The 12,202-nt window shown below is 43.3% G+C and overlaps 1 protein-coding gene across 12 annotated transcripts in view; it reads left to right on the forward strand.

Annotated features, from left to right (window-relative positions):
• NRCAM (neuronal cell adhesion molecule) overlaps window positions 1–12,202 on the forward strand; it is a 258,429-nt gene that overhangs the window by 169,590 nt on the left and 76,637 nt on the right. For 6 of the 12 annotated variants that reach the window (XM_030307737.1, XM_030307742.1, XM_032592377.1 and 3 more), the window contains exons 4-5: window positions 8,798–8,998; window positions 11,467–11,484. In XM_030307737.1, coding sequence (XP_030163597.1) covers window positions 8,893–8,998; window positions 11,467–11,484 — 124 coding nt within the window. In that variant the 5' untranslated portion in view covers window positions 8,798–8,892. Of the gene's footprint in view, window positions 1–8,793; window positions 8,999–11,466; window positions 11,485–12,202 lie in introns of those variants that run through there. The other 6 variants (XM_030307754.1, XM_032592379.1, XM_032592378.1 and 3 more) reach the window with 2 other exon arrangements.

Consider the following 12,202-nt stretch of genomic DNA (forward strand, 5'->3'; position numbering starts at 1 on the left):
CTGGCTGTGAGCAGAAGACGTGTGTGTCACCTCTGGGTGGAGGCCATCGAGAGCGGGAGAATACGGGCACTCTGGAAGTCACATGTTGAGATGGCAACATTACAAAATGGCGGTGCTGCCATCAGCCTGGAGCAGAGCCCCCAGTCTGCCCACACTGGCCATTAGCATGAGTGAGATATAAACTGTATTGTGCTGAAGCACTGCAACCACTGGGTTGATTGCTCCCTGCAGGATTGGCTAATTCTCTCTCCCACTCTTCTCCCCAAACCTGCCCACAGGCCCAGCAGGAGAGGAGCACACAATGAGATTTTGAACCATGCCTTGCGTCTCCACTCCGAACGGTTCATGCCATTTAGCAGGAATATCAGTTTATAAATCCTGGATTCTGATCTTTGAAATGTGACTTTTTTGTTAAGTGGCCAGTCTGCCAGGCATCCCAAATACTATTATCTACTATTAAATGGCCGCCATTTTGCCATGGGTTGTCTACTTGACAAATGGACAAAGCGTTGCCCATTTAGAATACTAATATCCCGTAAGGCCTTTTATGCTGGAGGTTTTAATAAACTGTTTCTGATCCTTACATCTTTTCAGTGATACTTGTGGAAATCTCACTTTACAAGAAGATAAATAGAGCCCTGGCTTGTTTCCGTGGCCCGACAGAGTTTCCAGATATATGACTATCAAGACCCGTATTCAGAATTAAATTTCCATTTCTCAGACCTCGCCTTTAGAGCAAGCAGTTCCCTACTTTCAATGTTTAAAATTGTTTCTGTTTTCTAATCTGAAGAAAACCAATGGGGAGTGGACCTTGGGATGAAGGAGTAGACCTGTCTCTCGGGCTTGGCTTCCCTCTTTCTCCTCCCCGCTTTTTTCAGATTCCCTGTTTGCTAGGAGAGTGAATGGATCCAATACTAGCCAGGACCGAGCTCAGAATCCTAGTCTGCTTCATGGACATGAGAAGGTGGGAGGGGTAGACTAACAACACCGAGCTGTCTCTCTCACCCTGTTCTCTAGCTCCGTGTTTGCCTTTTCTGCCTTAGAAATAAACTGATACAATATCTAAGACTCTAAATTAGGCATAAACCACATTTGTTTCCATGCAAGGAAATTTGTTTGACGTCAGTGGTAACCGTCTTAAGTTTTGCATGAGAAATGTAACTTAAGTCTGTGCCTCTTGGCTGTACCAATATGTGCACAAGGAAGCATATCCAGGAGAAAACAGAAGGATAGCTCATTTCAGAGAGAAAAACCTACATTGCCAGACTCTTCATTTAGAATTCCTGTGGTTCCGGCCGTAATCTCATAAGGAGGTCTGTGCCTTGGACACATCAGCACTCTCAAATGTGTGTATTAAAGTCTTTCCGGTTACAAGAGACAGCCTGTCTCAGTGTATCTTGTTAATTGTTCCAGATACCTGTGGCTGTGTAACAACCCAAAGCTTTGTGGCTTGAAACAACAATTTGTTGTTTTTCATAATTCTGAGGGTTTGTTAACCCTTAGATGGTTAATATCTGGTTCTCTGTTCTCAGATGGTTCTGCTGCTGCATGTGGTTTACTAAGCTACTTGCTCGGTGGTTTTCAGCCGGGAATTCAGGTGGGCCCAGAAAGTCCACAGTGGTGTTTCGTCCCCCCAGGGTCTCTTTCCGCTGGCCTCTCAACGTTCTGTAGTGCGGCTCAGGCCTCCCAGGGAGAACTTACAAGAGCCTAAGCCCCAGTGTGCAAATGCTCACCACACCTCTGCTTGCATAATTCTTGCTAAAATCCCATTGGCCAAAGTATGTCATGTGACCAAACCCAGCGTCTTTGTGAGAGGTGACTGCAGGGTATGGATGCTGTGAGGAGTGGGCCACCCATGTAGCAGTCTATCTGTCCCGCTAGATCGAAGGCTTGATTCAGTTTATAAGATGCAAGAAAGACAGGAAGAGGCTTCAGCCAGAACCACTATTGTGGCAAACCTCATTGAAAATTGGGACATTGTTTGGGGTACCAGGAGTGTTAGAGGGCTGGTTGTCACGGTTCAAGAGGAGTAGGCACTTGTTACCGCCTTTCAGGTGTTCCGTGATGCTGCAGTCACTCAGCAACAACCTGTCCCTGTTTCGACTGATCCTGTGGCTGCCCACTGGCCTCCTTCTGCTCTGGACACCTCATATCCTCTGCTTACTCAGGGCTTCTCATGCTGCCTTGCCTCTGTATGATCTTTGGCCTTTGTTCCCGCTCCAAACTATTGACTCACTCGACCTTTCTGCCTTGTATTTACCCTCCCCCTGAGAGACGAATTTGTTACCACTTTGTTGGTCACTGTTCAGCCCTTTAAAACACCCCAGTCATCTCACACGCTCAACATGGCTGCTGCCTTGGTCAGACACCCACCCCTGATTCTTCTAGCCTTGGTCAGGATGGTGGGGTCAACGCAGAAGAACAAAGGGAGTGTAGTGAGCATTTAGAGCATTACAGCCACCTGTTCATTCATAGTTACTTGTGATTGGATTTGGAGGTGGGAGGAGAAGGTCTTCCTTTGAGAGGCGCTGTTCCCTTTCTCTCTCACCGCACCCACCCTTCCTCTCCAGTCAGCTCTCCCACCCTTGCAGCTGAACCTGACGGCTGTCCACAGATAACTGGCTGTACAAGTGTGAACAGGTGCCATCCTTGGTCAGGGTCGCTGTTAGTCTCACCCACGTGGACTTTTCATTAAGCATGCTTTATCCTTTGTCTTAGATCTCTCGATTATATCATTGCCTACTATTTCCTTTCTTGTAATTGGCTATGCTAAACAAAGGACGTGTGGGGAAAAAAAGCCAGCATCCAAATCATTTCATGGGTTGCAAAAGGTTAGATCTTATTAAAAGGCGTTGGTATTTCTGATTCTCTAACTTCCGTGACAAAAGGGCTTGGATAAATTTTTTTAAATTCAAGAGGTCCTTAAGATCTCATTTTTTTTTTTTAATTTTTTTTTCAACGTTTATTTATTTTTGGGACAGAGAGAGACAGAGCATGAACGGGGGAGGGGCAGAGAGAGAGGGAGACACAGAATCGGAAACAGGCTCCAGGCTCTGAGCCATCAGCCCAGAGCCTGACGCGGGGCTCGAACTCCCGGACCGCGAGATCGTGACCTGGCTGAAGTCGGACGCTTAACCGACTGCGCCACCCAGGCGCCCCAAGATCTCATTTTACGTATGTTTATCCTTATCATGAAATAGCTCTAGAAGGATTTGCAAAACTTGGTCAGTAATAACCCTCTCAGGGAGAAACTAGGTTGCTTACTTTGAATTTATGATCTTTTGTACCTTATGAATGTTGTACCATGTGCATATGTTGCCTACTTTTAAAATTAACTTTGTGAAGCATGTCTTCTCCACATTGTCCTCACTAGCAGTTCCTTGAAAAGGCCCCAGCCAGCATGTGGTACAATTCCAGCTGACAGTATTCATGTGGATTCCCACATGAAGAGGCCCCCGAAGTCATGCTATGGGCAGCGCCGTGAAGATCTTCTGTGTGATCTCTCTATATGTATATCTACGTTCAGAAACCATTAGGGTTTTTTTTTTTTCTTTTAACACCAGTGACTGAACTTGGTAATTCTACTTGCTTCTTAGTTAAATGCAAAATCGGAAACTACGAGAGGGAGGGAAATGCCAGGGGCTTCTCAGGGAGTGGCGATATGAGCCGGCTGGAAGTTCCAGACCTTCCCGGAACTGGAGCTCTGGGTCTGGCACTTAACATACCAGGTGTGTGTCCTTAAGCAGGTGACTTTACCATTCTGCGCCTCGGCTTCCTTATCAGTAAATCGGGAGGTGTAATAGAGTTTACCTTTTGGGGTTATTGGCAAGATGACATAAGTGAATGCGTGGAGCAAACTCTGTGTGATTCCTGGCACATGGAAGGTGCTCGATGAATCACAGCCATTGTGGTGGGCTTTTTTTTTTCTTCTCATCTATTAAGTGGGCACCATACTTGCTTTCCTATTTTCTGGGGTTTCTATGGATGTCAAATAAGAGAACCAGTTATAGTGCTCTGAGGAATGGAGATTTGAACTGTTATCGAGACGTGTTCTATCATCTGTTATTTGGGTAAAAACACCTGTTAATTGTCCATCTTTCCTTGAATACTATTCTAGCTTCTAGGTACCAGATTCCTTGTTGAAACTCTACTATAGGACATCCCTTTGGGCTAGGAGGAAATTAGAAACATGTTCCTGGTGCTTCACAAAGTTGGCTTTGTTATTTGAAGAGACCGTTACAATTGCTGTGGGCACATAATCTCAGACTACTTTTTCTGAGGCGTTTTCATGGTAATGTAGTTGTGTGTAGATTTAAGTGTGACTTTGTTGATGTGTTCATTATGCAAAGTCATTGTCCATTTCCCATTGACCTTCCTTCCATAGTCTCAGACTCAAAAATCTGTGATTGAAAAGCACAAGCATGGGCTAGAATGGACATTAATGCGCTCATTCTTATGGTAAACATTTAACAAAATATAGAAAGTAACCATCCCCAAGTTGACTGCTGAAAAACGCCTTTCACAGTCAAGATGATGTCACACTCAGTGTGGCCAGTTAGTGAGGCCAGACACTGATGGGTCACCAAAGCAACAATTAGTGTGCCAAAGGGCATCCAGTCACATAAGCATATTTGTTTATTGGCTTAGAGAATAGATTGTGTTACGTTGCACAGTCAGCATTGAACCACCCATGTTGGGACGCCAAAAAAGCACAAACGGACCAGAATAAAATGGTGATTAATGCATGGCCTTCCAGTTCTGGTTAAAAGCTGATATATTTTCTTTTTTTTTTTTAAATTTTTTTTTTTAACGTTTATTCATATTTGAGAGACAGAGAGAGACAGAGCATGGCGGGGAAGGGGCAGAGAGGGGGAGACACAGAATCTGAAACAGGCTCCAGGCTCTGAGCTGTCAGCACAGAGCCCGACGCGGGGCTCGAACTCACAGACTGTGAGATCATGACCTGAGCTGAAGTCGGATGCTCAACCGACTGAGCCACCCAGGCGCCCCAAAAGCTGATATATTTTCTTAATGAAAATAATTTCATCTTTCACTTGAGAAAAAAAGATTTATTTTCTTTCAAATGACAAGACTTCTTAAGCGGGTAACAGAAGAGCTATGTTTCTTGGGATTAATATGAATTCTTTTAAAATATATGGTAAACAATGCAGGGGAGCATTTGCTGTACGATTTAATATGTATTTTAGGCAAAAAGAAATAAGGGAACCTTGACTTGTATTTCTTTTCCAATGATGAAAAGTTTACCAAAGAAGGGAGATTTTTCTTTCCCGTCTGTAGGCAATAGGCAAAGAGTTGCTTTGAATGGAGTTAAATGAGGAGAAATATTAAAAGGCTTTTCTGTTTATCAATACTCCGGGGTCATTTTAACAGTATATGTGGTTTTAAATATCAGGGTGAATTATATTGCAAAGACCAACCTATCATTTGTCTCATTCAAGCATGCTTTAAAATGTCTACGCAGGTATTTTTTTGTAAATTTCAAGCTGTGTTGTACTAACATACTCGTTAGCCTTGACTGAACATGATGCCTGCTACTTCCAAGTGTGGTTTCACTCGTTTTAATGTAATTGCATAAGCCGGGTAGTGTTGATTCACAGTTCTTGGGTAAGAGAGGATGACCGTCACCTTGCAAGGTAGGACCACAGGGCAGATGGGCTCCTAGCAGGGCAGGGCGTTGACATCAATACTGAGAGCACAGAAGCAGCGGTTTTTCTTTGTGAGACATGCCGAGCACATCACTCCTACGGAGAGGAAGCTCAATTTTCTGTAGCTGTGTTTGATTCTCACTTTGAGTGAGTGCTGGGGACCTAATGCTGTCCTTAGGCACGGAGTTTTTCACCTCTGATGGCATATGTAGGAGGAGTGAGTGATTTTCCATAGGCAGGAGTCTGAGGATGGGGAGGGCAGTGGCTTTGTCCTCTCCAAACAGAAGCTACACTGGACATAGTTGTTGCAGTTAACTTACTGCTTCCGAAGAAACACTTCATCTAGCTTACAGCCCCCTCTCATTGTGAGGATTTACTCATGTCTCTTCAAGTAAGTCCTTTCTCAGTTTCTCTTACAATTTTAATTTTTTTCTTTATGCAGCACTGTGATTTTACGGCAATATTTTATTCCCTACAGCGTCTGAAAAGGTAGAGTGGGTCGAAAGATACTTCCTTGTCTATGAAACTGCTTAGCGGTTTCCTCTCTTTGAAGGATGAAGAGTTAAGGCATGCAGGCAAAGTAAATAATAAATTAAGAATTTAGAAATTGTAGGTGGTTGCTTAAGACCGTGTGAGCATTATAATTTATTAGTGCATCTTTTAGAAAGTGTTTTCGTTCCCCAGCACCTCTTCCAGAGAGTAAGGCAGTTAAGTGAAGTAAACTGACATAGAAAGCAGGAATACCTGCCATTGTTTCCTTGGATTCTATGGTTTCCTCTCAATCTGTGTAGTTTGTAACATCAACTTGTTTTGGAGTCATTTGTGCCATTTATTTGTATTTTCCCTAAAGTTTATGTTGAAATTCAGAGTTAGTGTTCCACAGAAAAATCACGAGAGACCTAAGTAAATCTGATGAAATGATACAGATATGCTTTGCACACAGAGAAAGACTGTCTGGTGTATATTTTGGTTGGAAATAGTTGGAGGAGCTTCTCAATCTGCCTCTCGATGTTTGATGGGCGTGATTGTTCATGTATTGTAAATGGAAAGACAAATTTCTTGGCTCTGAAATGAAACCACATAATATGGATGTTTCATTCAGGAAACAGATTTATATACATATAATGTCTCTGTGTAGTATAGTAAGTTCTTCTTTTGGTATTTGGTTACCAAAAGGTGTCCCAGCTATAATTGTAATCGTGTTCAAATCAGAACTCAGTTGCTAGTAAAACATGTTATCCGGATTGTTTCATTTTTCTTTTATACATATAAACTGTATTCCATATACAGGCATGATAGGAGAACTAAGCTGACCATATAGACAAGGGTTTGGTTTTCATACCCAATAGTGTAAATATAAATATGGCCTTAGGTAGATGGCAGTCAGACTATCTGAATACAACCTCATCTTCAAAGATCTGAAATCTCTATTTCTTTCCCCTTTCTCAAAACCTTTCTTTTTTTTCCTACAAATACTCATTTACTCTGTACCATGTGCCAGGCACTGTGATGGGCTCTGGGGACACAATAGGGAACAGGAAAGGTGCAGTCCCTCCCTTTAGGAGACTTTTAGTTTAGTGGGGAAGATGGATATTAGAAAAAGACACAATTACACAGACAATGAAAATCGCACAAGTCATTCGGTAATTAAGCTGTGGGAGCTATCGTCGTCTGCAATAACAGCATCCCTCTACGTTCTCGAGAGAGCCATTGGTCACTCCCCTCTGTCTTCATTAATGAGAAGTCACAATTGAATCTGTCATTCCAGGAAGGAGTTGGCTGTGGGACAGAGGTCTATATTGTGTGTGTGCTCATGTTCTTCTGTGTGGGGCGAACACGTTCATGTGTGAGGCACACTATGTTGGGTGATGGGAGAGGGATACAGAAGTGGGAGAGGCACCACCTTTGCCTAAAGGAGTAGGGGAGAGAGCATGCGTATCAAAAAAGTCTATTTATCTTTGCATCTATCTGTATAATATACATCACGATTAAATTATTAAAACGAGGAATTTCAGGGGTGCCTGAGTGGCTCAGTCACTTAAGCGTCTGACTTCGGCTCAGGTCATGGTCTCACAGTTCATGGGTTCGAGCCCTGCATCGGGCTCTGTGCTGACAGCTCAGAGCCTGGAGCCTGCTTTGGATTCTGTGTCTCCCTCTCTCTCTCTGCCCCTCCCCCGCTCATACAATCTCTGTCTCTGAAAAATAAACAAACAGTTTTTTTAAAAAGGAATTTCAGGAATTCTTAGTGGGGGTGAAATGACTTCTAGTGTGGTTGATCAGCTAATGTTTCAAAAGTAGGTGATCTATACAGAAATAACTTGGACTTTGATAGGGAAATATGGTGGAGAGGGCATTCCAGGCAGAAGGAACAGAGTGAACAAAGGCAAGAAGGTGGGAAAATTCAGGGCATGTTGCAGGATGGATCCAAGAAAGGGAAGCAGAAGCCGACTATAAAACAAAAAAAAAATAGCTCTATGCCAACAGGACAAGACGAGGTTGGCAGGATAAATTGAGACCAGATCGCTGAAGTTTTTCTATTTTCTGTTTAAGGATGTATTGAACTTTATTTGGTAGATCCCACTGTTGAGGGGGGTGACTGTGGTGAGAAAGGCCTGGAACTTGGAGCCTCGGGTGTGCCTGCCACCGTAGTCTCAGTGAGGGAAGGGGAAGGCCCTGATTGTTGGCTGTTCACCTGGTAAATGAGTGTTTGGGGTTTGAAGCAAATTTGCCACAGTGCCCTGGACTTTCCCAAAGATAATCTCTAGCATGGAGAAGCCATTAGACCTTCCCTCTTCCCTCAGTTGCCAATCGATTTATACGCCCAGCTTTTTTTCCTATTAGGAATGACATGGTAGGCCTCCGATATAAATGCAGATATTTTAAATGGGAAAACCGTAAGGATGGCCAAGTAGACAGATTTTACTTGACATCACTACAAATGCTTCTGACCTGATTTTAGCTGACGTATGAATAAATGATTATTCCAGCCTTGAGAGTTAAATATTTAAACGTTAGTTCCTTTTTGGAGTTCATGTATAATACAGAACTGATTTTCTGTGCTGCAGACTTCCTCTCGTTGCCTTCTTTTTTTTTTTTTAATACACCATAATTCTTATCCTACCCTTTTTCAGTTCCCTGCATGAACATTATTTAAACGTTGCACGCAAATCTTCTGCGAAAGAAGAAAAGGAAATACAGTCTGTGGGTCTCAGCAGGAGTTCAGCTAATGCAGCTTAAAATAATGCCGAAAAAGAAGCGCTTACCTGCAGGCAGAGTGGCCCTGATTCTCTTCCTGTGCCAGATGATTAGTGCACTGGAAGTACCACTTGATCGTAAGTATTAACGTTTCAAAGCTGTTAGGCCTGGGAGTTAAAGCCTCCCCAGCATTTCCCATCACTGTGAGCCGTGTGAATGGAGAAGGTGTCTGTGTGATACTGAAAAGCTAATCAAAATTAATTTGGCTTTTACCTCCAAGCACCTGGTGTTTTTAAAGAGTCTCACCATAGAAATGGCCATTGAACTGGTCAGACCATTGTCCCCTCCCTATCATTATCTTTCTTCCTCCTCAGGTGCCTTTTGTATACCATGTGGCTGGAGGGGGGGTGGTTGGGGATGGAAAAGGAGCGAATCGTGGGCTCCCCTGATCCAACAGGCGACTCTTGATCTAAGCAGTCCTGCAAGAAAACTCAATCACTTTAAAACGGCCATGGGGACATCCCCACTTATCCCCTCCCCACTACTCCACCCTCTCCCGTCATGCACTCAGGGTGCTCTGGAAAGATTGGGGGATGTTTTCTCAGCCAACCCCATGCTCCTCAGTATCCCCAAACTACCCATAATTCATTTCTCTCTTTTTTTAAAAATTTTTAATGTTTATATTATTTTATTTTTTTTTGAGAGAGAGAGAGAGAGAGAGAGAGAGAGAGAGAGAGAGAGAATGAGTGGGGGAGGGGCAGAGAGCAAGGGACACAGAATCCGAAGCAGGCTCCAGGCTCTGAGCTGTCAACACAGAGCCCAACGCAGAGCTCGAACCCTCGAACTGTGAGATCATGACCTGAGCCGAAGTCGGACACTCAACCGACTGAGCCACCCAGGTGCCCCAGTTCATTTCTCTTGATTCCAACAAGGCAAAAGTCCCTTTAAATAGGAGTCTGGATGTAGGACGTGTGTCTTATCTGCAGCCTAGAGAAAGATCTTTGGCTTAAAAGATGTGATCAAAGACCAAAAGGTAAATTTTGAGAAGAAAACAAGTCATCTGCAAAAACACAATTTAAAATGGGACAGCGGGGACTACTGTCTTAGCCTCCAGCCCCCCCCACCGCCCCTTCCTGATAGTAGAGTACATGCTGAGCTCTCCCTTTTCTGGGTGGCCTGGCAGTGAACAATAAAGATAATGCTGGATTCCAACCGGTCCCTTCTCTTGCAATGGAAGCAGAATTTCAAATTTGGACAATTACTGTACTTCAGATTCATCCTTTACTCTTGATCTCCGTGACCTCTTTAAATCCATTTGCTTCCTGAATAGGACATCTGCTTGGCAAGCTTTCCAAGGTGCAAGGAAGATAGCACTTTCTTGGGGGCCGTTCCATTGTCGGGAATTTCATTTTTTTGCCAAAGGATGTTGCAAGTGCCAGTGGGAAGACATTAAGAAGGGATGTGGTCTGCCCCACTCCCTGGAGACCTCCTTTGCCACGCGTCTATGGTCTAAAGGACGATAAAATGCAACATCTCGTTATTTATTAAAGTATTATAAAGTATTATAAAGTATTCATTCATTGCCCTTCATTTCAGTTAAAAACCAAAACCAAAACAAAAAGGTATGATTCGCTAAGGCCATTGGAGTTGGATTGCCTAAGTAAGCATTTGCCCTACCAGGAGAGAGACAAAAGCCCTTGAGAGAAATGGGCTTTTGTTCTCTCTTGTGTTAAATATATTCTCCCTTAATCTGACTGCCTAATCTAACCATCAGAGGGGAACAGTCACCTACGGCTAACTCAATTACCGCTGCTAATGGAGAAGAGGCATCACCATGATGAAAAGAAAGTCACGGACAATGCCGCTCCTGTATTAACCTTTACAAGTAGAAGTGACAGGCGGCACTGCAGAATCATTTGAATTGCATGCTAATGTAATTTCTTCCCTGCCCCTGTCCCCTACACCCCTTCTGCATGAGCTGCTCCTTGATGTGGGTCCTAGCAGCCCTTGGGTGAGGAGGGATTCTGAAGCAGAAATATGCTACCGGCTGAAAAGTTCCATTCCCGACCTGGAGACGAACCACAGAAATAGAAACAACTGAAAATCAGTGCTGCATTTGGCACGGATGGAGCACTGTCACTGTAGTGCTGTCCCATTGTTAGGCATTATGACCACGTGCATAGTGGTGTCTGGGATAATAGGATCAGACACGACGCAGTATGTGACAACTCAGATTAATTGCAGATTCCAGCTATTTTTCAAATTGAACATAATTACTTGTCCGGCACAACATGTATGGAATGGAATTAGCCATCCCCATTCCTAGAAGAATCTTTTTTTTTTTTTTTTTTTTGCCTACAGCATTCCTTTTGTTCTTCCACATGTTTATGCGGGATCGCTGCCACAGGAGGAAACAAAACCATTATTGGGAGTGTCTTCCTTTTACGACTCCACAACTGCCATTTTCACTGTACTGGTTTTTTAGGTCAAACCAAATAGACGAGATGCCCCTTTGGTCTCCAGGGTTCTAACGTTCTTATTACTAACATCTGGTTTTCTTTAATCCTGTTTGCCCACTCACCTGCTGATATTGATGGGGAAAAAGCAAAACTTCTTGAAGACTGTAAGTGTCTTTCTGTAATTACTAGGCAGTGTGAAAACTTGACCATGTCTTTGTTTTTGAATTAATGCTGTGAATTGAATGCACAACTTTATGATTGTGACTAACGTCGTTTTAAGCATGTGCATTTACTATGGCTAAACATTGCATTTAAATACCAAGAAGCAAGTTTAATGTGTTCCCTGCATGAATTCTGAGGACTCAGGTATTTACTCTTTCTTTTGCCAATATTCTGCTCTACTAACTTCCAAGCTTTATTCACATCTGATGTAACTCAATGAGAAAATTCACAAAATTTAAAGGAAATTACTGTCTGGTTCTAAATGCCATTAAATGCTTGCTGGGCTTAAGGCTTGTCTTTTGATATCTTTCAGAAGGTGAGCACATATGCATAGGCTTCACCCAAGTCAGCAGCCATATGTATGCCTTGCCATACCCAGCAGTCCCCCCATCGGCCACCTGGGTGTCCACCATTCAGGTGTGAAATTCCAGGCTTCTGTCCGTCATCCCAAACTCTATACTCCCGGAGCCTAAAAGATTACTCAAAGATGAAGCTTGTCCAAATAAAAATGATTGTGATCATAATTTACACATAGCTAACGCTGAACCACTACAGTATTGGCATGCCCTAAGAATTTTACACACGTTCTTTAAGTTCATCCTCCTGGTGACCCTTGGAGGTAGACACCATAGATACCCCTTTTAAGCCCCATTTTCCCTC

Source organism: Lynx canadensis, chromosome A2 (genome assembly GCF_007474595.2).
Source record: "Lynx canadensis isolate LIC74 chromosome A2, mLynCan4.pri.v2, whole genome shotgun sequence".
Taxonomy (NCBI): Eukaryota; Metazoa; Chordata; class Mammalia; order Carnivora; family Felidae; genus Lynx; species Lynx canadensis.